The sequence below is a fragment of the Myxine glutinosa genome, chromosome 6 (genome assembly GCF_964187855.1).
Source record: "Myxine glutinosa chromosome 6, kmMyxGlut1.1, whole genome shotgun sequence".
Lineage (NCBI taxonomy): Eukaryota > Metazoa > Chordata > Myxini > Myxiniformes > Myxinidae > Myxine > Myxine glutinosa.
Window position 1 is genome coordinate 138,881,715 of NC_136266.1, and position 24,056 is coordinate 138,905,770.

At 42.8% G+C, this 24,056-nt stretch overlaps 1 protein-coding gene and 1 long non-coding RNA gene across 2 annotated transcripts in view; one reads left to right on the forward strand and one right to left on the reverse strand.

Moving 5' to 3' along the window:
• SVOP (SV2 related protein) overlaps nucleotides 1-24,056 on the forward strand; it is a 138,066-nt gene that overhangs the window by 91,202 nt on the left and 22,808 nt on the right. Inside the window, exons 11-12 of the mRNA XM_068121171.2 lie at nucleotides 13,044-13,117; nucleotides 21,860-21,967. Coding sequence (XP_067977272.2) covers nucleotides 13,044-13,117; nucleotides 21,860-21,967 — 182 coding nt within the window. The remainder of the gene's footprint in view (nucleotides 1-13,043; nucleotides 13,118-21,859; nucleotides 21,968-24,056) is intronic.
• LOC137430359 (uncharacterized) overlaps nucleotides 16,950-24,056 on the reverse strand; it is a 64,438-nt gene continuing 57,331 nt past the window's right edge. Inside the window, exon 3 of the long non-coding RNA XR_013623868.1 lies at nucleotides 16,950-17,195. This is a non-coding gene — a long non-coding RNA (uncharacterized LOC137430359). The remainder of the gene's footprint in view (nucleotides 17,196-24,056) is intronic.

The following is a 24,056-nucleotide window of genomic DNA, read 5'->3' on the forward strand; positions in this document are numbered from 1 at the left end:
TGGTACAAATGACTTTTTGAAAATGTTCTTCATCCTCCTTACACGAAAGCGTCTCCCTGATGGCAGTTTTTCATAAAGTCCGTTCAAGAAATGACTCATCAGTACACACCTGCACCGCCTTCCTTTTCAATGCTCGCAAGTATAGAGACTCCAGACTAGTTGAAGGCCCACCTACAGCTTTAAATGCCAGTGTAATGACCTTTCTCAATCATGACTTATTCCACACATTAAGATAACTGTACCAGGAAATCAAATTAAATGATAAAACACTCATCAGTAAGGAATTTGTTAACATCCGCATCATGGTACACGGAATCTCCTCCCATCGATGGTACACGGAATCTTGTGGTGAGGCTGTTGCCCAGAAACAACTTGCCTTCGTCTCCTGGAAATAGTAAGGGAAACATATGAAAATCTGTTAACTAAATTGTTACCAAAAAATTTCTTCACCAATATGTTTGTAAAGGTGTGTAATAACATATGTTAAAATGTTGAAGGTCAACTCCCGTGGGAAACCCAGAAAAAAAGCTGTTGAATTCGGGTACCGAAAAATTATTTTCGAGAATTTTTATTTTTTTTAATCGGCCCTTAAGTAACTTATGAGGGGTCAAATAAGGGTTTTTCATGATTCTGAGTTGATTGTTAACATTTATATTTCACTACAGACACTCCTTTGTGGAAAAATAATTTCTAAATATATCTCATTTTCTACTTTGCAGGACATGGAGTCTAGCAATATGGATGAAGACGTTACTCCACCTGTGCTCAATTGCTTCATCTGTGCACGCTCGGATACACCAGCTGAAAGGCTCATACAGGCAACTCCAAAGGGATACTCAACTTTATTGAAACAAGCAGAAACTGTCGAAAATGTTACTGTTGTGGAACGTATGAAGGAGGCTCAAAAGGAAGGAAAACTGAGGTACCACCAGAAGTGTAAAAATGATCTGTACAACAACTTTGTTGCAACCACCAAGAAGTCAGCTCAAGCATCAAAGGCAGAGAAAGAGTCATCAAAGTTGAAGAGAAGACGCACTACTTGTGAGTTCAGTTCATCAACTGGCTGCAGTTCTAGAAGATCACAGTCAGTTGGCCTCCTGTATAAGGATGTATGCATTCTTTGCAACCAACCAGCCCAGCTCTACAAAAATAATCCAGCACAAGCTAGAAAGAAATACAGAGTGCCAGATAATTTGACTGCAGATACACTGAAGGCAAGCTTGCTGAAGACAGCACGGAGTCGCGGGGATGACTGGGGCACTGAAGTCACTGGACGCCTGGAAGGGATCAACGACTTGGTAGCAGAAGAAACACTGTACCATTTGCGATGCAAACTTATGTTTGCGAGAGGTGACAGTTTGTCCAAGACTGATGAGGAAGGAAAAAGGAAGAGAGGACAGAGGAGTATTGATGAGGAGCGAGAGGCAGTTTTTATTGAATTCTGCGAATGGTTAGACTCAGAATTAGAGCATGGGGTAATGAACATGGACCAAGTCCATGAAAAGCTGCAGGAGTTTGATCAGTCACCAGAGAAGAGCCTTTCTTATTCAAAGCATTGGCTAAAGATAAAACTTCTAGAGAAATACGAAGACACCTTGTATTTCACAACACAGGAAAGAAGGGCAGATGTACTCTGTCTCAAAGATGGCACCGACAATATTCTGCGAGGGCATCATGCTAATCTTGACCATGGAGATGAGAAGACTCAGATCATAAAGACGGCACTCAAGTTCATATCCAATGATATTGCCTTGATTGATTTAGGTCCAAAGTCATACCCCACCACACACAGTATGACTGACATCGATAGTCACCTGACACTTGTTCCTGCAAGCCTTCAGATGTTCTTGAGACCGATTGTCAAGACAGACGAAAGAGTTGCCGTTTGGGGGCAGAATTTTATTAAGGCCTGTCGACCTCGGTCTGGAGTATTGCCACACCAAATGGGGCTTGCCATACAACTTGATCATAGATTTGGGTCAAAATGGATGCTCAACAAGTTCCACCGGCTGGGATACACTGAGTCTTACACGGAGACACAAAACTACAAATACTGCTTCCTTAATAGTAGGAGTGGAGATGATGTTCCAGATACTTCTGGCACTCTTGACACCATTGTGGAGGAAACCGATGAACAGATCAATGATGAGGTTGCGGTTGATGCTGCGCTTGAAGATCAATCAGTGATGACAGCCAAAGTGCCAGCCAGTGAAAGTGAATTGTCAAGTAATGATCAGGTGGTCTTTATGGAGGTTGGGGAAACAAACAATGCAGTCACTCAGTTTGTTGGAGACAATATAGATTTAAACATTGTCTCTATTCACGGAAACACTCCCTTTCACTCAATGGGTTGGATCGAAGTCACCTCTCCGGCACCACCTTTGCCAGATCCACAGACAACAGCAGCTTTCCCCCGGGTGAAGTTGAAGGCACTCGACAAAGCTAAGATCCTGAGAGGAACTGAAGTAAAGATTATTCCATTTACGAACAGGAAACAGATAGGAACGAACGCGATCATGTTTCTCCCCCTCGCTGAGCTTTCCTCCTCCCTGGCTCATGATCAGCCACTCCTCACTCCAGGTGACACACTCTGGGCAGCGGGGTGGGTGATCAAAGCCAACGATCCTGAGTTCCCACACTCCAACTGGAATGGCTGGATGAAGAGAATCCATGCTAATGATGCAAAGCAGAGCACACAGATCAAGTTCCTCCCAGTTATTGAAGGAGACCCTAATGACCTCAACACCATCTTCACCACTCTGAAAGAGTGCATACGGCGCGCTGGGGTCGCTATAGTGACCTTTGATCTTCTGATTTGGCTGAAGGCTGTGAATATAATAAAGCAGGCAAATCTACCCGTCATTCCAAGGTTGGGTGGTTTTCACCTGCTGAAGTCTTATCTTGGATCAATGGGTAACATCATGGAAGATTCTGGACTACTAGATGTGATCCAGTGTGCATGGGTATGAGCCAGTTCCAACACTGGACCCCACGGCTCCTGAGGAGCTATTGCAGTTCACGAGCTGTAATTGTCATGGAGATTGCAGCAACCGGCGATGCAGCTGCAAGAAGAATGGGGTCACGTGCATCTCGGCCTGTGGAGTCTGTAATGGCATTACATGCAGAAACTGCAGTCATGATGTTGTTGAGTCTGAAGAAGACATAGACAATGACTGTTGAAACTTCTGACATTGTGAATGAGAAATAACTTGAGTATTATATATGTATGTGAAATAAAAGCTACTTTGTGTGTAAATGTAAAAGTGAAAATATAAATGTTAACAATCAACTCAGAATCATGAAAAACCCTTATTAGTCTAGTAGGAAGACTAGGTCCCCCTGCACCCCCCGGAGATATACTTCTAATCAGTGTTTCTAGATTGGAAAAAATGTGTAGAAAATGACTAGCTATGGCCCCAAGCTGAAAAAATGTCCCACATACCATTTTTATGCAAATTACTGCTGCAAATTTTATGCAAAATTATGCAAATTTTATGCAAATTTTTGATGAGGAGTAGAGTTGAGGGGTCTTTGAGGGCTTCATCGAGGTGCTCTCGGTTGCAAGACTGGGTCATTCTGAGAAGCACAGCAGGGTCAGAGATCATGATGTTCTCCTCCTCAGTGAATTTCTCCATCAACAGCCTCTCCATTGCCTCACACACTGTTTTGAGGCAAAAGAGGGACTTTGCGTAGGCCTTTCCACTGAGAACACCTTTGAGAGATCCACTTGTTACTAGTTGTGCCTCAAAGAGAATCTCTGCATATCCAGAACCACGCATCTTGTGTCCAGTGAGCATCCCGATGTAGTTCATGGATGTGTGGAAGGGTCCAATCGTTACTACATGACTAGCAAATTCATTTGGCCAGCGCCAGATGATGGGAAGGGCTTTCATGCAGACACCCAGATCAAATGTATTCAGGACCCATCTCTGACCCACCTCAGCAGTTGCTGCCTCGGAACGCTTCAGTAGCTCACGAACAACTGCGTTGTCTGTGATCGGTTGGTGGATAGGCGTGCAGTAGTCGACTGTTGATTTGCTGGGTGGGGGAGAACCAGTTGCAGAGGTGAAACCCCCTAGCCCAGGCACAGGCTGCAGGCCATTGCCATGCCATGCAGGCACCAGGCACAGACCGATCACAGACAACGCAGTTGTTCGTGAGCTACTGAAGCGTTCCGAGGCAGCAACTGCTGAGGTGGGTCAGAGATGGGTCCTGAATACATTTGATCTGGGTGTCTGCATGAAAGCCCTTCCCATCATCTGGCGCTGGCCAAATGAATTTGCTAGTCATGTAGTAACGATTGGACCCTTCCACACATCCATGAACTACATCGGGATGCTCACTGGACACAAGATGCGTGGTTCTGGATATGCAGAGATTCTCTTTGAGGCACAACTAGTAACAAGTGGATCTCTCAAAGGTGTTCTCAGTGGAAAGGCCTACGCAAAGTCCCTCTTTTGCCTCAAAACAGTGTGTGAGGCAATGGAGAGGCTGTTGATGGAGAGATTCACTGAGGAGGAGAACATCATGATCTCTGACCCTGCTGTGCTTCTCAGAATGACCCAGTCTTGCAACCGAGAGCACCTCGATGAAGCCCTCAAAGACCCCTCAACTCTACTCCTCATCAAAAATTTGCATAAAATTTGCATAATTTTGCATAAAATTTGCAGCAGTAATTTGCATAAAAATGGTATGTGGGACATTTTTTCAGCTTGGGGCCATAGCTAGTCATTTTCTACACATTTTTTCCAATCTAGAAACACTGATTAGAAGTATATCTCCGGGGGGTGCAGGGGGACCTAGTCTTCCTACTAGACTATATTTGACCCCTCATAAGTTACTTAAGGGCCGATTAAAAAAAACTAAAAATTCTCGAAAATAATTTTTCGGTACCCGAATTCAACAGACTTTTTTCTGGGTTTCCCACGGGAGTTGAACTTCAACATTTTAACACATGTTATTACACACCTTTACAAACATATTGGTGAAGAAATTTTTTGGTAACAATTTAGTTAACAGATTTGTGAAATATCTCATAAAATGCCCTTACTAAAAGCAAATCTAATGGAAGGAAATCTCATTTCCTTTCACAAAGCCCGAAACAAGTGTGTGTCCACCCTCAGGAGAGCCAGGAAACAATATCTCTCCGTTCTCAAGACCGAACTCTCTTATCTGTCTCCCTCTTCCAAATCCTGGTGGCGTCTGGTCAATTCTGTTTCTGGTGTTTTCCCCCTCCATCCCCTCCCTTACCTCAAACGGCTACACAGCTGACTCCGCACGTGAAAAAGCTGAATGCCTCAACTCTGTGTTTGCCTCTAAATTTTGTGTCCCAAACCCATCCCTCTCTGTACCCAGTTGTACCCAGCTGCTCCTGGACTCCGTGTCCTTTCCTCCTGACAAGGTGGAAAAGTTTCTGTCAACCCTCGACTCTGATTCTGCAACTGGACCTGACGGCATCAGCCCACGGGTCCTAAAATCCTGTTCTTCTGCTCTTTCACTCCCTCTCTGTTCTCATCACCCTCTTTTGCTCAAGGTCAACTGCCATCTGCTTGGAAATCAGCCAACATCACCGCTTTGCACAAAAAAGGTGCAAAAACAGATCCTAGCAACTACAGACCAATCAGCCTTCTCCCAATTATCAGCAAAGTCATGGAATCCGTCATTGCTTCGGATATGAAATCTTTCCTCTTCTCCAATGGCTTGATCTCTGATCATCAATTTGGTTTCAGACCAGGTCACTCTACTCTGGACATGCTGCTTCTGCTGTCTCAACAAAGGATGGAGGTCCTCAATGCCAAACAGGAAATTAGAGCTGTCTCCCTCGACATATCACGTGCCTTCGATACGGTCTGGCACCCCGCTCTGCTCACCAAACTCTCCACCTTTGGTATCCATGGAAATCTCCACGCATGGCTGGCGGACTTCCTCTCCAGTCGTAGTCAACATGTGGCCCTGAATGGGTTTCTCTCATCTCCTCTTCCTGTTCAGGCTGGAGTTCCCCAAGGCAGTGTTCTGGGCCCTGTGCTTTTTCTGGTCTTCATCAATGATCTCTCTGACTCTCTTGAAAATCCTCTCTATCTCTTGGCTGATGACTCCACTCTCTGCCGCTCCATTCCTCATCCCTCAGATCGGCAGTCTGCAGCCTCCTCACTCTCTGCAGACCTGGACAAAATCACAGACTGGGAAAACAAGTGGAACATGTCTTTCAATCCTGACAAATCTCACACTCTTACGATGTCTTTCCAAAAAGACCGACTGGACAACCCTCCCATCTACTTTCTGAATAATCCTCTCCAAGATGTTCTGTCACTCAAGCTTTTGGGTCTCACTGTCTGCCAGGATCTTTCCTGGGAAAACCACATTTCTAAGCTGGCCTCTAAAGCCAGTCGCCGACTGGGCATCCTCCGTCGTGCGAAGTCCTTCCTTGGCACACCTGAGCTCCTCACCACATACAAGGCTTTCATCCGCAGCTCAATGGAGTACTGCTCTCCCCTCTGGGCTGGTGCTCCTGCCTCACACCTAGCTCGTCTTCACGCTGTTGAAACCAAAGCATTCAGAATCATTGGAATCTCCCACGATGACGCTATCTCCGAGGGCCTTTCACTTACTCACCGCAGGCAGGTTGGTGGTCTTTCCCTCTTCTACCGACTCCTCTCCGGCCTTGCTCCCCCAGCTCTTGCTGGTTTCTGTCCCCCAAATATTCTTACAGGTCGCACAAGATCTGCCTGCAACCCTCTTATGGTCAAACTGCCAAAATCAAGACTCTCTGCTCACCTTAACTCCTTCATTCCTTTTTTCTCCCGCCTCTGGAACAAATTCCCTCACTCTCTTCAATCCCACTCCTCCCTCCAGGTCTTTAAAACGGCTGTTCACCACCGGCTCTTATCTTCCCCAATCCAAAACCTTGATCTTTTCTACCCCCGCTAATTTCACCCCAAATCCACTTTTTGAGGTGCCGACTTCTTTCCTGGAAGTCCTTGGTGTCCTTGAGTTTTATACCTATCCTGCCCCCCCCCCCCCCAGGCCCTCTCCCTCCCACACATCTCCCGATGTCCGTGCTCTCAAATGTTGTGTTTGTGTGCTTCCTCCCCTTCTCTCCCCATCTTGTCGACTGCTCCCCTTTTTATATACTTTGTTTGCTTATTTGTTTGATTTGTTTGTTTGATAAATGTTAGCTGTTTCACGAGCCTCAACTCTGTATACAAAAAAACAAACAAACAAAAAAAAAAAACACGAGAGCTAACACCAAATGAATTCAACTTCCTGAGAAGATACAATCTTTGCATTGATTTCTTGTACACAGCATCAGTATTTCCATCAAAAGTTTGCTTGTTATCAATAAAGGTACCCAGGTATTTAAATTTGCTAACAATTTCCACCTTATCACCATTTATGGTTACAGGCTCATGATTGTGACCTTTCCAAAAGTCCAAAATCATCTCTTTTGTTTTGTGCACATTCAGAGTAAGACAAAAGTCCCCACACCACTTATTCAATGTGTCAATCTCGTCGAGGTACGATACAAAAGATGATTGATCGGAAAGACAGCCAACAATGGGGGTATCGTCTGCATACTTAATAAAGTTACAAACTTCTTTAAGAGCCACACATCCATTGGAGTACAAACTGAACAGTAGAGGTGACAATACACAGCCTTGTGGAGCACCAGTATTCAAGATTGATAACTTTGATAAGCTACCATTCACCCTCACCTGCTGAGGACGGTCTCGTAAAAAACTTTCCACCCAGCGTATGATATGGGGGTTCAGGCACAGGTCACTCAACACTTTCAGAAGGGTAAATGGCTGCATAGTGTTAAAGGCTGACGAGAAATCAATAAATAACACACGAACATAGGTTCCATTCTGGTCAAGGTGACTTGTGATTAGATGAAGTAAACTGGGCCAGGCATCTTCAACACCTCATCTTGCTTTGTATGCAAATTGTAAAGGATCCAGTTTAGGAGTTACATCTGATGCTATAAACCTCACCATCAATTTCTCCATACATTTACACAAGATGGAGGTAAGGGCAACAGGTCTATAATCATTGAGCTGCCTTGGGTGAACCTTTTTTGGCACGGGAATAATAATGGACTTTTTACAACAAATAGTAACAGTGTGAGTCGCCAAAAGTAACTGAAACAATCGAGTAAAAACATTACTACAGACTTGGCATTTAATATGGAATTTTTTTTTTCCTTGACTTGGGTTTACTTTCTTAACTCAGTATATCAATCTGGTGAGTTTCTTTTACACTTTGGTGATTTATTTGTTAAAAGAACCATGTCACTGATTGTCTGTCGCAGCAAGAAGTCAACAACAGGATTATATCACAGGTGGCGTGGCAAAATGTATGGACAGGTGCATTTGACGATTGGCTTCACAGTCGGGTATACAAGGGTTGTTGCGTTCTGTATTCGTGGAAAACAAATGCTGCACGTCTCCAAAAGTTATTGCTGCTTCCTCTGGAGATGGTCCGTCAACTCGACAATGCTGTTTGTCATGGAGTGGTGGCTGTACGAAATTACGGCATGAAAGAGCGTGCTATTGCTCGGCAGTATGGCATCACTCAAGGTCAGGTGTCAAAGATCCTGAAACGAAATGCTCAGAGGGGTGTCCCTACTCCAATACCGAGGCCAGCATGTCCCCGCAGAACCACAAGGAGGGATGATCGCCAGTTGCAACGGTTAGTCCGCAATGGCAGAACCAAGTCAGCTAATCGGCTTCGGCTGAGTGGCAGCAACTGACAAATGTGCCTGTATCCAGAAGGCTAGTCAACCAACGACTGGTTCAAGCAGGCTATCGTGCCAGGCATCCCCTGAGAAAGCCACACCTGACCAGACAACACCGCCAGCGCCGATTGCAGTGGGCCAGAGAGCACCGTCAATGGCAGCCAGGACACTGGAATCACGTGATCTTCAGTGACGAGTCTAGATTTCTGGTCTGTCGTCAAGATGGCCGCGTCCGAGTGCACAGACAAGTGCATGAAGCCTACAACAAAGGTTGTATAGTGCCAAGAGTCCAAGCTGGAGGTGGTGGTGTGACCGTTTGGGCTGCTTTTCATGCAGGGGGCAAAACTGACCTGGTTGTTCTGAATGGAAACCTGAACCAGTTCAAGTACAGGGCCATTCTGGAAGAAACATTGCTTCCATTTGCTCATGCAGCCTTTCGAGGAAACTTTGTCTTCCAAGATGACAATGCACGGCCTCATCGTGCTCGCATGATCCAACACTTTCTTGCTGACCGTGGTGTAGAGCATATGGAGTGGCCTGCCATGTCCCCGGATATGAATCCGATAGAGAACTTGTGGGCAGAATTAACGCATCAAATCGACAACTTGGACCAGCAGCCGACCTCTGTGCGTGAATTGCTGCAGGCTATTGTCACTGCATGGCAAGCGATTCCTGTCCAAACCTTGGCAAATCTCGTGAACAGCATGCCTCAACGTGTACGTGCTCTCCTGAATGCTCGTGGGGGTTACACGAAGTACTGAACTGTAATTTTACTGTCCGTAATCCCAGTCGTAATTTAACTTTTGTTTTTGTTAAAAAAAATTTGGCTAATGTGCAAAATAGACATACTTCTGGAAAACGTACAGAAGTTTAACACAGTACTGTCTGTGAATTGAGTTCGATATCAGTTTACATCACTTTCAAGGATCAATTTATTTGTTTCGAAATGTCAAATGTGGTTTTTGTTTCTTTTGAAGGTCACATTAACAAAATCTAGAATAATTTCAACATAATTCCAATGAACTTTTGGTTCTAAGACATCTTGAAAAGTAAGTTCACCCCCACAAAAAAAATATTCCATTTTAAATGCCAAGTCTGTAAGTTCTAAACAGAACTCTTTCAGAATACAAGACTTAATGCCATCTGGACCACAAGCCTTCCTTGTACTCAACGCCCTAAAACACCTCACGACATCAGGTTCACAAATTACAGGTATGGGACACGCTCGAGTATCTAAATCCTCCCAGAGAGCTTCACATTTTACTCGGTTACCCGGAACATCAAATCTACCGTAAGTCACTCAATTCATCCACAAATTTGGAATCTGGAACATTAGTGGGCAATCTACCATCCTTGAGCCTCTCATTCATTCCCATCATATGCCTGAGTCCCCTCCAAGCATTACGAGCATCACCATCGTATAGTTGTTCTTCAATCTTATCCTTGTACGACCGTTTACACTTGCCAATGACAGAGCGCAATTCTTTCTTCGCCACCCTGAGGGCCGAATCATCCTTCTTCAGAATGGTCAGAATGTATGATATAATTGGACCACTCCTAAATATGTGTGGGTCTCCATGATGAGGAGCAGAAGGTCCTACCTGGAGTGAACTGGACAAAACCATGCAAGGCATTAAGTTGAGATCAGACCCAATTACTGTAGTGGGTAGCAGGAAGCAAGTGTCACACCAGCTATTGTTGCATACATCCTGGCCAACAGGAAATGCCTGCAACACATTAACCTGTCTGTGGTACACAAAAGAGTTCAGAGGGCAGCTCGGAACAATTTAAATTAAAAAGGTTATTCTGGCTAAACAGTTGCATAGCTCTGCCTATTATCCATGAGATTAGCAGAGGTACAGCTTCCTACTTCCCAGTAAGATTGAACTGCAGCCAATACCAGGAAGATAATTTAATTTGGTCCATAAAATGGAGAATTCTCATACGTATGTACTACTTTTGAATGTCTGCAGCTGTAGAATATTCCGTGTAGGGTTGGAAACGGCAAAGGGCTTACCTTTTGTGCTTTTCATGGTTGTTTTATGCAGCTTTCTTTGCTTAGAAGAGCATGGGAGTTAATGTATTTGATAATCCTAGCCACCAGGGGTAATTGATTAGCTGAGAGCTGATCAGTTATTCCCTCCATTTACAGGTGAGAGATGTGATTGGGTCTTGGTACGTGTTTGTGCGCGTTTGTCGCATGCATGTGTGTGTGCGTGCGCCATCCCTCAGACGTTAAAATGGGCATCTCATCTGCCAGCTTTAGTTGGTGGACATTAATGAAATCGCGGTATCCTTCATCGGTGGTAGGCAAGCTATCGCCGTCACCCAGGCCAAATTCCTGCCCTGATCTACAGGGAGTACTGCACTTTCGGTGGAAGACATCATATTCAACTAGAAGTGTATTGGGTTTGATTGTTGGTGGTATCAGATCTGACAAAATACCACCACCCAATTGTGCAGCAGAGGGCGCTGTATCATACATGACAGCCTTTCTTAGAGGGTGTTTGACCAATTACATGTTTGTAGTGTGGATACTTAGACCACCGCAGTATTTCATATCATATACTTTTAAGTTTGTTGACCAAATCCACCGATTTCCAATGTTGATTGAAACTAGAGTTGATATTACATTTCCTGCCTTTTCTTTGGTTAGCAATTACGATCATTCTAATTTGATGCAGAGTACATCCTTTTAGAATGAAAAGAAGTACATTGTTGAATATAGCCAATTTTAATAGTTTGAAGGTTTTGGTGCCAGCTAGTCGGTCTGGACTTTTCCATTTACCAAGTAATGTTTATAAAGTTTCGGAATACGTGCCTACAGAAAGTATTCACACCTCTTGACTTTTTTCACATTTTGTTGTTACAGCCTGAATTTAAAACGGATTGAATTTTTTTTTTTTGTCACTGATTTACGCATAATACCCCATAATGTCAGTGGAATTGTTTTTTTAAGACATTTTCACAAAATAATTAAAAATGAAAGCTGAAATATCTTGTGAATAAGTATTCAACACCTTTGCTATGACAATGCAAATTGAGCTCAGGTGCATCCAATTTCCTTTGATCATCCTGGAGATGTCTCTACAATGTGATTGGAGTCCACCTGCGGCCAATTCAATTGATTGGACATAATTTATAAAGAAACACACCTGTCTATATAAGGTCTTACAGTTGGCAGTGCATGTCAGAGCAGAAACTATACCATGAAGTCCAAGGAACTGTCTATAACTCCGAGATATAATTTGTAAGGAGACATAGATTTGAGGAAGGGAATAAAACAATTTCTAGAGTGTTGAAAGTTCCCAAGAGCACAGTGAGTTCCATCATTAGGAAATGGAAAGAATATGAGACTACCCAGACTCTTCTTAGAGCTGGTTGTCTGTCCAAACTGAGCAACCGGACAAGGGGAACCTTGGTAGGGGAGGTGACCAAGAAACCAATGACAGAACTACAGAGGTCCTTGGCTGAGATTGGAGAACCTGCTGGAAGGACAACAGTCTCCGCAGCACTTCACAAATCTCGGCTTTATGGGAGAATGGCCAGACGGAAGCCACTCCTGATAAAAAGGCACATGACAGCACGCCTGAAGTGTTGTCATGTGCCTTTGTCATGTGAAATCTGTGGTACATGATAAAAGCACATGACATGCCTGTGGCGAAGATTTATGTTCCAACAGGACAATGACCCCAATCATACAGCCAAAGCAACACTGGAGTAGCTTCAGAAGAAGAACGTGAAAGTCCTTGAGTGGCCCAGCCAAAGCCCAGACTTGAATCCCATTGAGAATTTGTGGAAAAACTTGAAGAAAATCTGTTCACCGACGCTCGCCATCCAACTTGACAGAGCTTGAGCAAATCTGCAAGGAAGAATGGGAGAAACTCCCACAATCCAGATGTGCAAAGCTGATACAGACATACCCAAGAAGACTCGAAGCTGTAATTGCTGCCAAAGGTGCTTCTACAAAGTATTGACTCAGGGGATTGAATACTAATGTAAATTAGATTGTAATATTGGATTTATTAGACATATTTATAAACAATGAGATTTAAATTAGATTAAATATTTTTAGTTATTTTGTAAAAACTTTAAAAAAAAAAAATGTTCCCCTTTGACATTATGGGGTATTATGTGTAGATCACTGACCAAAAAAATCTCAATTAAAATCCATTTGAAATTCATGCTGTAACAACAAGATATGAAAAAAGTCAAGGGGTGTGAATACTTTCTGAATGCACCTTAGCAAAGTTGTCTTGCTATCCAAGGTGTGGTTAAATTTATGTGCTTTTATGAATTTATCTTGCAGGCTCATCAGTGCTTTGTCATACTATGGCCTGGTACTCCTTACGACCGAGATATTTCAAAGTGGAGACATCTGCGGTAAGGACAAGCTTAGGCTCAGGCCAAGCCAATCATATGGAAATTATTGTCTTGCTGACCCATTATTTTGAAGTTATTTGTAAAGGCTAATGGCTGTGGATTTCAGGAACTTGGAATGTGATGTTCATGTGTTGATGAAAACATTATTGTGTTGTTGATTTTGCTGCTGACCTGTGGAATTAAAAGCTCTGGTAGCACTTTTTATGCCTCAGCCGACGAAGTTGCCGGATGGAGGCATGATGCGTTTAGGTTGTCTGTCCGGCTGTCCGTCCGTCCTGATAGGTTTTTGTTCCCATGATAACTTAAGAATAGCTGAAGGGATCTGATTCAAACTTGGTTCAAGTATGTATAATGATGCAAAGATTAACTGATTCGATTATGGCATAAATAGGCCAAAGGTCAGAGTCTGTAATAGGTTTTCCTTACCGCGATAACTTACGAATAGCTGAAGGGATTCAAGTCAAACTTGGTACAAGTATGTATAATGAAGTAATACTGTAGGTGGTGGCATATCGGTTGACGTTGTGACCGAAGAGTGCCGTTCTAGTTACCCTCGCCAGAGGAGACGGTATTGCATTTGTCTCTGTTTGGTTGTCTGTCTGTTTGTCCACACAGAATAAATATTTTTTTTCTCTGGAACTCTTGGTCCGATTTAGAGGAAATTGTCACCATAGGTGCAACTCCTCCTGTAGAATTTAAAAAGAAATATGACGTCATAGATCACGTGGCTCGGCCGCCATATTTGTTTTAACACAAAAGCCTTAAAAGCCACCAAAAACACGTCCTGGCGAGGGTCCGCAATCTCTGATTGCTCCTCTTTGTTTTATAATGTTTTTAAAGAACTGGCAATTTGGGTTGAATTAAAGTTGTTGATTTACGTTGTTGCTTAAGAAATAATGATAATATAATCTGGAAAATTTCAGTATCAATCTGTCATTTATTGGACGTCATGTTTAGGACACTGGGCCCACCCAAGTCAAACCCGTATTTGGGATGACACCAGTGTATGGGATGGTGGATGTTCAAAACACGTGTCCGTGAATGTTTCCTTCCCTCTGGTCTATAAAAATTGAGAATTAAATTTAGTTTCCGGTATTGGCTGCAGCAGAATCCTACTAGGAACAAGCATTCTGAGTATTGCGCTGCAATACATGTCCCCTACCGGCAGTCTGTCATCCGGAAAACTGTTGGGGAAATTTTCAAAGTGCCACACCTTTGTCAAAAATGATCGAAACGTCGTGAAGTTCGAACTTGATCTGTAACTTATCATGAGGAAACCATGAACCAAGTTTGAAATTATTAGCATTAAGAGTTTAGAAAAAAAGTCCGGAAAGCTGTTCTTTGCGTGATGGACTGACAGACTGACAGACTGACAGACTGAGGGACGGAGTGCAAACCTATAGTCCCCTACGGTGTACACCGGTCGGGGACTAAGGGGGCTTTCGCTCTGCTAAGATCATGCTTGAAAGTCGGAGCCTATGCAGCTGTTTAGCCAGAAGAGCCTTTAAAAAATTGAAATTGTTCCTGATTGCTCCCAGAACTGTTTTGAGTACAACAAATGGACTAATGTATGGCGGGCATTTCCTGTTGGTCAGGATGCATGCAGCAATAGCTGGTGTGGCACTTGGAGTCAGGATTGGAGGAAGATGTATCAACAACCTAAGGTATGCTGATGACATCACTCTGTTGGCAGAAAGTAAAGAGGACTTCATGAAACTGCTGCAGACAGTGAAGAAGGAAAGTGGAAAAGCTGGTCTTTATTTAAACCCGAAAAGACTAAAATCTTGTCAACTGAGAAGATCGATGTGTTCAGATTGGAAGACGATCACATGGAAATGGTGGAAAGTTTCATCTTCCTTGTTTTTCAGATTGAAATGTGTTGGGAAGGTAGAGCAGAAATGAAAAGATGATTAGTGATTAGGGGAGAAGAGCAACGTCAGGAATGACATCTATCTATAATTCCAGTAATCTCTGTGTGTGTGTGTGTCTGTGTGTATGCGACCGCTGTTTCTCGACAACTTCCGGTCCGATATACTTGAAACTTGCCAGGTATATTGCTGGGGACCTGAGGATGTGCCTTTTCAAGGTTTCATATTAATCGGACAAGTAGTTACCGAGCTATGTCCAAAAAACGATTCAACCAATCAGAGAGCAGCGAGCTATCACGTGTGCCGAACGTGGCGAACAGACTCTGCCTCGGACGGCACATTTGAGAGCGTATTCATTTATTTCACGTTGGCAAACTATGTTGCCGCTATGTTGGCGTTAAACTATGTTTTAAAACTAATTAAAACTAATTTGCGATTCTTTCGCTTTCCTGCGCGTTTGTGCACGCTATGGCGATTTCTTTACCAAACTCCGCAAGCCGTTCGCTTTGGACCAAACCATTTCATGTAAATAGAGGGGGGGGATTGTCACCGTACTCGCAAGCCGTTCGCTTTGGACCAAACCATTTCATGTAAATAGAGGGGGGGGGATTGTCACCGTACTCGCAAGCCGTTCGCTTTGGACCAAACCATTTCATGTAAATAGAGGGGGGGGATATAATTTTAGATATATATATATAGTACGGGCATGCCCTAGTATCTTAAAAGATAAAGATGTGACAATACGATTCAAGAGGAGAATTCCTAGTATCCCTGCTCTGGAATTTCCATTTGTAATGTATGGATACGGTGTCATGGACAGTGAAAAAGAAAGGAAGAATATTGACAGTTTCGAAATCTGGTGTTGAGACGAATGTTAAAAATTCCATGGACTGCAAGAAGAACTCACAAATCGATACCTAAATAAATTTGATCACATGTCCATTAAAAGTGCTAATGCTAAAACAGAATCTGTCATACTTTGGTAGGCCGCGACTTCCTGGAACTGGATAACTGGTTATAATGATTTTTTTTTCTTCCAATCGGTTTGTGAACCAGCAACTCTTAGCCTATACACCGACCGTGTGTAAGTACGTCCAATTTTCTCCAAATTTCCCTCAGGAAAGTGTTAAACAATGCTAATGACCATTAAGAATGGGTTATGCATCAGACAAAGGTCACAATTGGACCGCAAAGTGTGTTGGGGGCAATATCGCATGTCACATTTGAAGTCTTGGCTGGGAGAAATCACATGAGGCCCCAACATAAATATAAATATAAACAAAAGGTATTCAGTTAACATATGTTATGGCTAGAAAAATAGTACAGGCAATGGGTTGCATCATTGATGCGTAAAGTCTCATTTAGGCACCTTTATTAGCTAAAGATCACTGCGGCCCAGCTATCGGCCTACCTATCATAAGCCCAGCAAGTCATGACGGCTCGGATCTGTTAGTTGGTGGGGGATGCAATAAGCATACAATGCCTCAAGGATGTCGGGTTTCCTCCAAATTTATTTCGGTGTTAGTGTTAAACAACAGTAGTTGTTGTTTAAAAAGGTAACGAGAATGGCAGTTTTATGTTCTGTAGCCCACTGATAGGCCGGATCTGCATCCATACCTTAACTAAAATATAATCACCTTATTCTTGTCATCTATCCAACTCATCCACCAAGTTTCATCCAAATCCATCCATAACTGTTTGAAATATCATGCCATATATCGTTTTTGGCCCCATCTTTCAATGGTGAAGAATCACTTAAAAAATGAAAAAATTCTCATCTGGTAACGGATCCGAAACTTCAATAATAAGAATATTTAATCCTTCCTTGTCACACACTCAACCTGTCCACCAAGTTTCGTCCGAATCCATCCATAACGTATCGAGATATTCTGTCAGACAAACAGAAAGATAGACAAACAGGGGTGAAAACATGAAAAATCAAATGTTGGACAGAATTGACCGAATACTGTTTGTTGCATTATTTTTTTTTTTTACTTCAGGTAGGTTTGCCACATGAAACGCCACAAGCTACTTGTACACCTTAACGGAGTTCATTCGAGGTGTAAAACTCCATCGGGGTGGGGGGTGGTGGGCGTTGCATCATCACGCTGAGCTTGCGTGGCGGATCAGATCTCGTCTCGATGAACCATTCGACACACTGAGCTTCCTCCTGTGGAGTCTCCATCTTCCTTGATATTAAACCACCAGACCTAGAGATAAAGAAAACGTTGCTTCTGTAACATATAAAACAAAGGGTATCATTGTATCGTTTGTGGTACTAAATATATTAACAATGGAAGTTGTGCAGGTCTTTTTGGAACACCCTGTATTGTGTGTTAATGTTCTTTACAAATACTATGTATACCATACTGTTGTTTGTTTGTATACTGTGTAAATATTATTTTTCAATCAGGACTCTCGGTTTAGTCGTGTCAACACTGAAAATGTTGGAGCCCTCAATATTAATCTTTGCTTTCTATGGGAGTTTTACTCTTCGAGACCCTTCCCCTGCCTCTCCCCAATATTGCTCATGCATACCAGGTCCCCATTCCTTCCTTTGTTTCCTTATATCCTTGCTCATTTTTTTTTCTTCCTTTTTTGTCCCCCGTCGCACCGCGGAGTGAAAGGGGGACTATGGTTTTCCCCTCCGTCCGTCCGTGCGTGCGTCCATCCGTCCGTGCGTGCGTGCAGACACGTACGTGCGTGCGTGCGTAAGCGAAGGACCGAATTCTAATTTGGTGTGTGGGTGCAACCCACGTCAAAATCCAAGATGGCCGCCGCCATGTATGTCTGAACCTTGAGTGGATTATCTTGAAAAATAAGTGAAGTACCAACTTCGAATCTGGTGTGTGGGTGTATCTCTGCACAAGGAAGAACGCTCTTTAAAATTGGGCCGCCACGTCAAAATCCAAGATGGCCGCCACCATATATGTCTGAACCTTGAGTGGATTATCTTGAAAAATAAACCAACTACTCACTTCTAATCTGGTTTGCGACTGTATCTAGGCATAAGGAAGAACGCTATTGAAAATTGGGCCGCCACGTCAAAATCCAAGATGGCCGCCACCATATATGTCTGAACCTTGTGAGCGGATTATCTTGAAAAATAAACGAACTATTAACTTCTAATCTGGTGTGTCTCCAACCCACTCGCAAATATTATCGACTCTTCCATGTTTTCTGCGGCTTCCACTTTGTCAACTCACATCACTTCATCGATGGGGGACCTATAGTAGGGGAGCTCCCAATAGAGTTCGTGACCATTTTCCCGTGATCAAGGTTTGAAGGTTGATTTTGAAAGATAAAAATATATATAAAAAAATAAGCTTGGGTATCTTTTTTTAAAATGCGGGCTAACTCGGCCAGAGGACAAAATCCAAGATGTCCGCCAAAACCGCGAAATCGGGCATATTACCGCCTACGTGAATGCTACATATACATATTGGGTGTCCATATGTGGGTTTTTCTGGGCCCAGATCTTGCATCTTACATCAGTCAAGTGATATTGTGACTTAAAATGATATTAAATGATTAATGTTGACCAAAATCCAAGATGGCCGCTGCAAAAAACCATGTATTGTATATGTTCATAATTGTGCATACCATAGATTCATCGCTGGCGTCTAAATACAGTTTTACATGACTAGTGTTTTCATTTATAACCTTACTGTTACTATGAATGACTTTTTGAGCAGGTAACGAACCAAGATGGCTGCCTCTCGCCCGTTAGATAAGCAGTTATGGCTACTGTACATTGTATCTATTGCAACGTCTTTTATTTGACACAATGTTCAAGGTTTTCATTTGCAATCAGTAAGAAAGAATTTATCTTTCTCTATTTTGTTTTATTATATTTACAGTGACATGACATTACATTTACAAGCAGTGATACACATTGCACAAGTAGCATATACGGTAGGGTTGAAAATGACAATAGTTGTTATAACAGTTTGTTTGTGTTGGATAGATTGAAATTGTTATTCACTGTCCGAATCGTCCGTCTCGGACCCAGACTCGACTGGATCATCCATAGTTGGGCTGCTTTCCAAAGCCTGAGTTAGTTTTTCTGGGAGTGCTGGGTGAATGTACCTCAATGGAAGACACATGCCTTCCTCGAGATGCCAGCCATGAGATAAAGGAGACGGTGGCGCATCAGGTTTTTCGTAGTTGAGCAACACGTAGGTTTGATAGTTCACTCTCTTGACTTTCAAATCGTGGGATTCTTTGTCTGGTGGAAGCCGCAGTACTTTGCCATTGAACCACCGGACTCCTCAATTCTATTGAACTCATCTGCCACCAATGAAATAACCTCTTGGTTGGCTTCCAGAAGTGCATAACATTCCTGCCGTTCTTCTGCTGTTGAGGAAGGATTCCGCAGGACAGTCAAGTGAGCTTCAAGTTCATCTGAGATGCTTCCCCCATTGCAGAGTCGTCATCCTCCATATCAAGGTCACGCTGAGGTTTTGAAGACTTTAGACGGGAAATGAGCTGTTTCAGTAGGCTGCTTGTTTCGTCCTCATTGAGTAAATCGTCAATGTGAGGTGGCCAGATCATTGGCGATACTTTTGCTGCTTCAGCTCTAATTCGTTGCGCTACAATTGAGACGAGTTGGTCATCAGTTGCACCTAGGCAATTTACAGCAGCTTCTATGTATGTTCCACCAGCTGACGTGTCAAAAACCATTGAGCTCTTGTTTTTTGTAACTCTTTCGTGGAAACCAATTTGGTCGCTGAATTCCGTTTGGAGCATAGATTTTATTGTGCTAGACTTCACAGTGTTCACAGTCATGCCAAAGTTCACCAGCATTTGCGTGTAGTCTTGTAGAAGGCTCTGTAGTGTTCGGAGTTCATGTCTTTCAAAAATTACAGTGCGCACATGTTTGAAAAACATTTGACGTACTTCTGCCAGTCGTACATTGTGCATGTGCAAATGTTGATCATTATAATCATGGACTTTGATGTATTTCGTCCAACATGACCGATGGTAGCGGATCTCTGTGGCAAATGGATCTGACGTGGAATCAATCAGTGTCAAAATGCGATCCCGCATATTCTCGTCGTCCAGATGGACTGTGTGACCTTTGAAGACATGCCATGCATCCATTTGTTGCATGATGTGCCACTTGTCCCGTCCAGGGTGTTTCAGGTCTTCTCCCTTCATACACCAAATACACAAATGTTTGTCTTGTATAATACCGGTTTGTGATCGTGATTGTCTCTGAGCGCAAGATGGTCCAGGTGCTTCGTCAGCTACATCATCGCTGTGAGAGATTTCTGTTTCAAAACATTTCTTTTGTCGCTTTAGTGCCTGCTCCAATTTATAGTTACTGGCCAGTTGAACTTTACACAGTTTGTGGAAATATATTCCAGCTGGTCCATTGTGCCATGGCACTGCATCAAAGACTTGACCGTATTTGTCCAATCCTCTCCATCGTTCTGCTTGTTGTTGGAGATGCTGCCAGGCTTCTGGGCTTAAGCTACTCTTTTCCTCATCACAATGCTTATGACAGAGGATACACTCACTGGAGCTTGATAGTCCTGGAGGCTGGTCCTCATCTTCACTCTTTCTCTTCTTTCCTTGAATGGGTGGTGTCGCCATGGTATACTCTGCAATGAAAAATAAAACCTATTACTTACTGTACATACCGTACATCAGACAGCATGATATGAATGATGTTAATACTTAACTGAACTTAAATATTGAACAGGACAGATCTTTATCTCTTAAAGAAAGGGACTTAACTAATATTTTAACTATTATTAGTTGAATATACTTAACTGTAATGCCTTGATCCATTGTCCACCCTGGTACTCCCTGGAAATTAATACTAACAACTACCTGTGAACAAATACCTGTGAAACTTAATCAAACCATCTTGTAGATAAGGCAGCAATCTTGGTTCGTTACCTGCTCAAAAAGTCATTCATAGTAACAATAAGGTTATAAATGAAAACACTAGTCATGTAAAACTGTATTTAGACGCCAGCGATGAATCTATGGTATGCACAATTATGAACATATACAATACATGGTTTTTTGCAGCGGCCATCTTGGATTTTGGTCAACATTAATCATTTAATATCATTTTAAGTCACAATATCACTTGACTGATGTAAGATGCAAGATCTGGGCCCAGAAAAACCCACATATGGACACCCAATATGTATATGTAGCATTCACGTAGGCGGAAATATGCCCGATTTCGCGGTTTTGGCGGACATCTTGGATTTTGTCCTCTGGCCGAGTTAGCCCGCATTTAAAAAAAAGATACCCAAGCTTATTTTTTTATATATATTTTTATCTTTCAAAATCAACCTTCAAACCTTGATCACGGGAAAATGGTCACGAACTCTATTGGGAGCTCCCCTACTACTAGGCGTAACGCTTGTTAATCATTGTTTTTCATCCCTCCCTCCCTCCCAACCATGCATATGCAGTATAACAATACATATGCCTAGGAGTATAGGGGAGGGGTAAAGATAGTGATTTGGCAGACTGACAGGATGGCCTTTAAGCTTCTCTGGCCTGGGTCCAAATGCTGACCTGGCTATAAGCTGTCATGGTGTTTCACAGGCATGGTGATTCAAAAATGTGTGTTCTGTCCCTCGGATGGACATTGTGTCCCGTCTGCCTGCATTCGTTGGTGGACATTAGAGATGCCATGGTATCCTTCGTGAAGAGTGGGCGAGCTATCGCCGGCACCATGACCAAATTCCTGCCCTAGCCCTCAGCAGCACAGCCACGCTCTCAGCCAATTTGCTACCCCGATGAACGAAGAAGAAGAAATAGGCAGACTGATACTGTGGCAGTGAGAGATGGCTGTAGAGATAGCTATATGAGTGTAATCGGTGAGACAAAAATGTCTGTTTTCCAGAACGAGGAGTTCATAGTCGGCCTGAAATTGATTGTGGCCTTGAATGCCAGGTCCTGACCAGAGCAGACTACATAGCCCTCCTATGGACAACTTTGGCTGAGTTTCCAGGTAAGTGTGACTCTGCTGCTTAATTAATTTCCTGCTCTTGCAGTCAAATCATCACTGGTATATGTTGTCCAAATTTCATTGATTGTATTGTATTGTTACATGCATGGTAAAGGGTGGTGTATAAACAATGTTGTTGTTGGAGAATAGATGGTAGAAAACAGACAACTGTCCGGCCTGCAATGTGAAATCAACAGACCTTGTGCTTGAGCTTCATCGCTTGAGATTCCAATAATTTTGAGAGCTTTAGACAGTACAGAATCCTTGTGTTGGCTTAGCGGTTATAGTCAGGTTCACTATGTTTTTTCGTTCAAAATCATGGTAGATTAGCAAACCTATACATTTTTGGAAACGTTATTACATGGAAAATCTGAAAATCAATGTTTACATTTGCCAATTCCGACCAATTCGATTCGACCAATTCGACCAATTCGACCAATCGACCAATTCCATTCGACCAATTCGACCAATCGCTTCGATCGACCATTCGACCATTCGATCGATTCGATTCGATTCATCGAATTCGATTCGATCGACCATTCGACCAATTCGATTTGCCAATCAATTTGACCGACCTTTGCTTGTGTGGAACGGACTGTGAAAACGATGCGGACTATATTGTCGGATAGGACACACAGGACAGTGATGACGAACTCTAAATGGCATATTCTGTAATCGTGTATGTTTGATGCCATTGACTGCCTGTGTATATTTTGTCATTGACTGCCCGTGTAGATGTGAAGTTATACTGACTGCATGTGTATATATGATTTTGCTGACTGCCTGTGTATGTTTGGTGATATGAATTATTGTGACACATTTTGATGTTATTAACTGCCTGTACAAAATGATAACATGTATTTGATTATGCAACTTATCGCGAATATATAGACAGTATTTTGCAATTCAAAACCTTTGATTCGTGTCTTACCATTCCCCATAGCACTAATTTGATACTTTCATTGGATTCCTTGTCCCTGAAAATATAGGTTTAGTATATATTTTAAACTTTTTAGGGTAATTAGAGGCAGAAATAGAACAAAATATGTATTTTACAGTGGCCATTTTGAAAATCCAAAATGGCCGCCATACAGGTATCTCTCCAAATGTAAACATTGATTTTTAGTTTCCTTATGCTATAACCTTTCCAAAAATGTATATAGTGTAGCAGCATAGCAAACCTGTTGTGCATTTTGTGATACAAGCACCAAATTTGGCACAAATGTACATTAATATGTTGCGAACATTTTCAGATATTGGGCCACTTGAAATTCCGTAATTTTTTTTTCAAATTTTTTCAAATTTCGTAATTTCAAATTTTTCGGGTGACACCGTCACAATTTCGGTCTTCGAGGCCGGCCGATATAGTGGGGCGGCTTAGCCCAAATATTCAAAAGAATTGTGCATTTTGTGATACAAGCACCAAATTTGGCACAAATGTACATTAATATGTTGCGAACATTGTGTGGTCAGCAATGAAGACGAGAGTCTGAATTACATGTATGCAAAAGACCTTGTGAACCAGTGAAGCAAATACACGGGTAAGCATGAATTAAATCTAGGGCATGATATAATTTCCATGATGTTTACCTCTACACTCAATGGTGGAAGGAGGTAATGTTTTGATCCCAGCTTGTCTGTATGTCTGTTTGTCTGTTAGTCCACAAAATTCCAGACAAAGCTTGTAGTAGTGGTAGTTGTAGTGGTAGTGGTGATAACAGAAATTGTTATATAGAACTGAACTTATATTATTATTATATGCAGAAAATAACTTCATTTCTATATGCCCTGCAGTGGACAGGTTAATTGGTTTATGCACTGAAGGGGTCACCCTGGTGTGCACTGCTGTGTTCTGCCTCACTGAGTTGTTCAGGTATGATGTACTCAGCACAAGCTTCCGGTCGGCCCGGAGGTGGGGGTGCGGGGCCTGTCACGGAACGTCAAAACAAACGGCCTGCCGGGGCCGCCCAAAAGTCGGGCGTGAGGGGCGCGTCCACTAATGGAACGCCTCTCGCTTCCCAGATCGAGGGCCACGTGGTCAGGAGAACCTCGTCCCTTCCGGTCACACTTTGCCTATCGGCCGGCCTCGAAG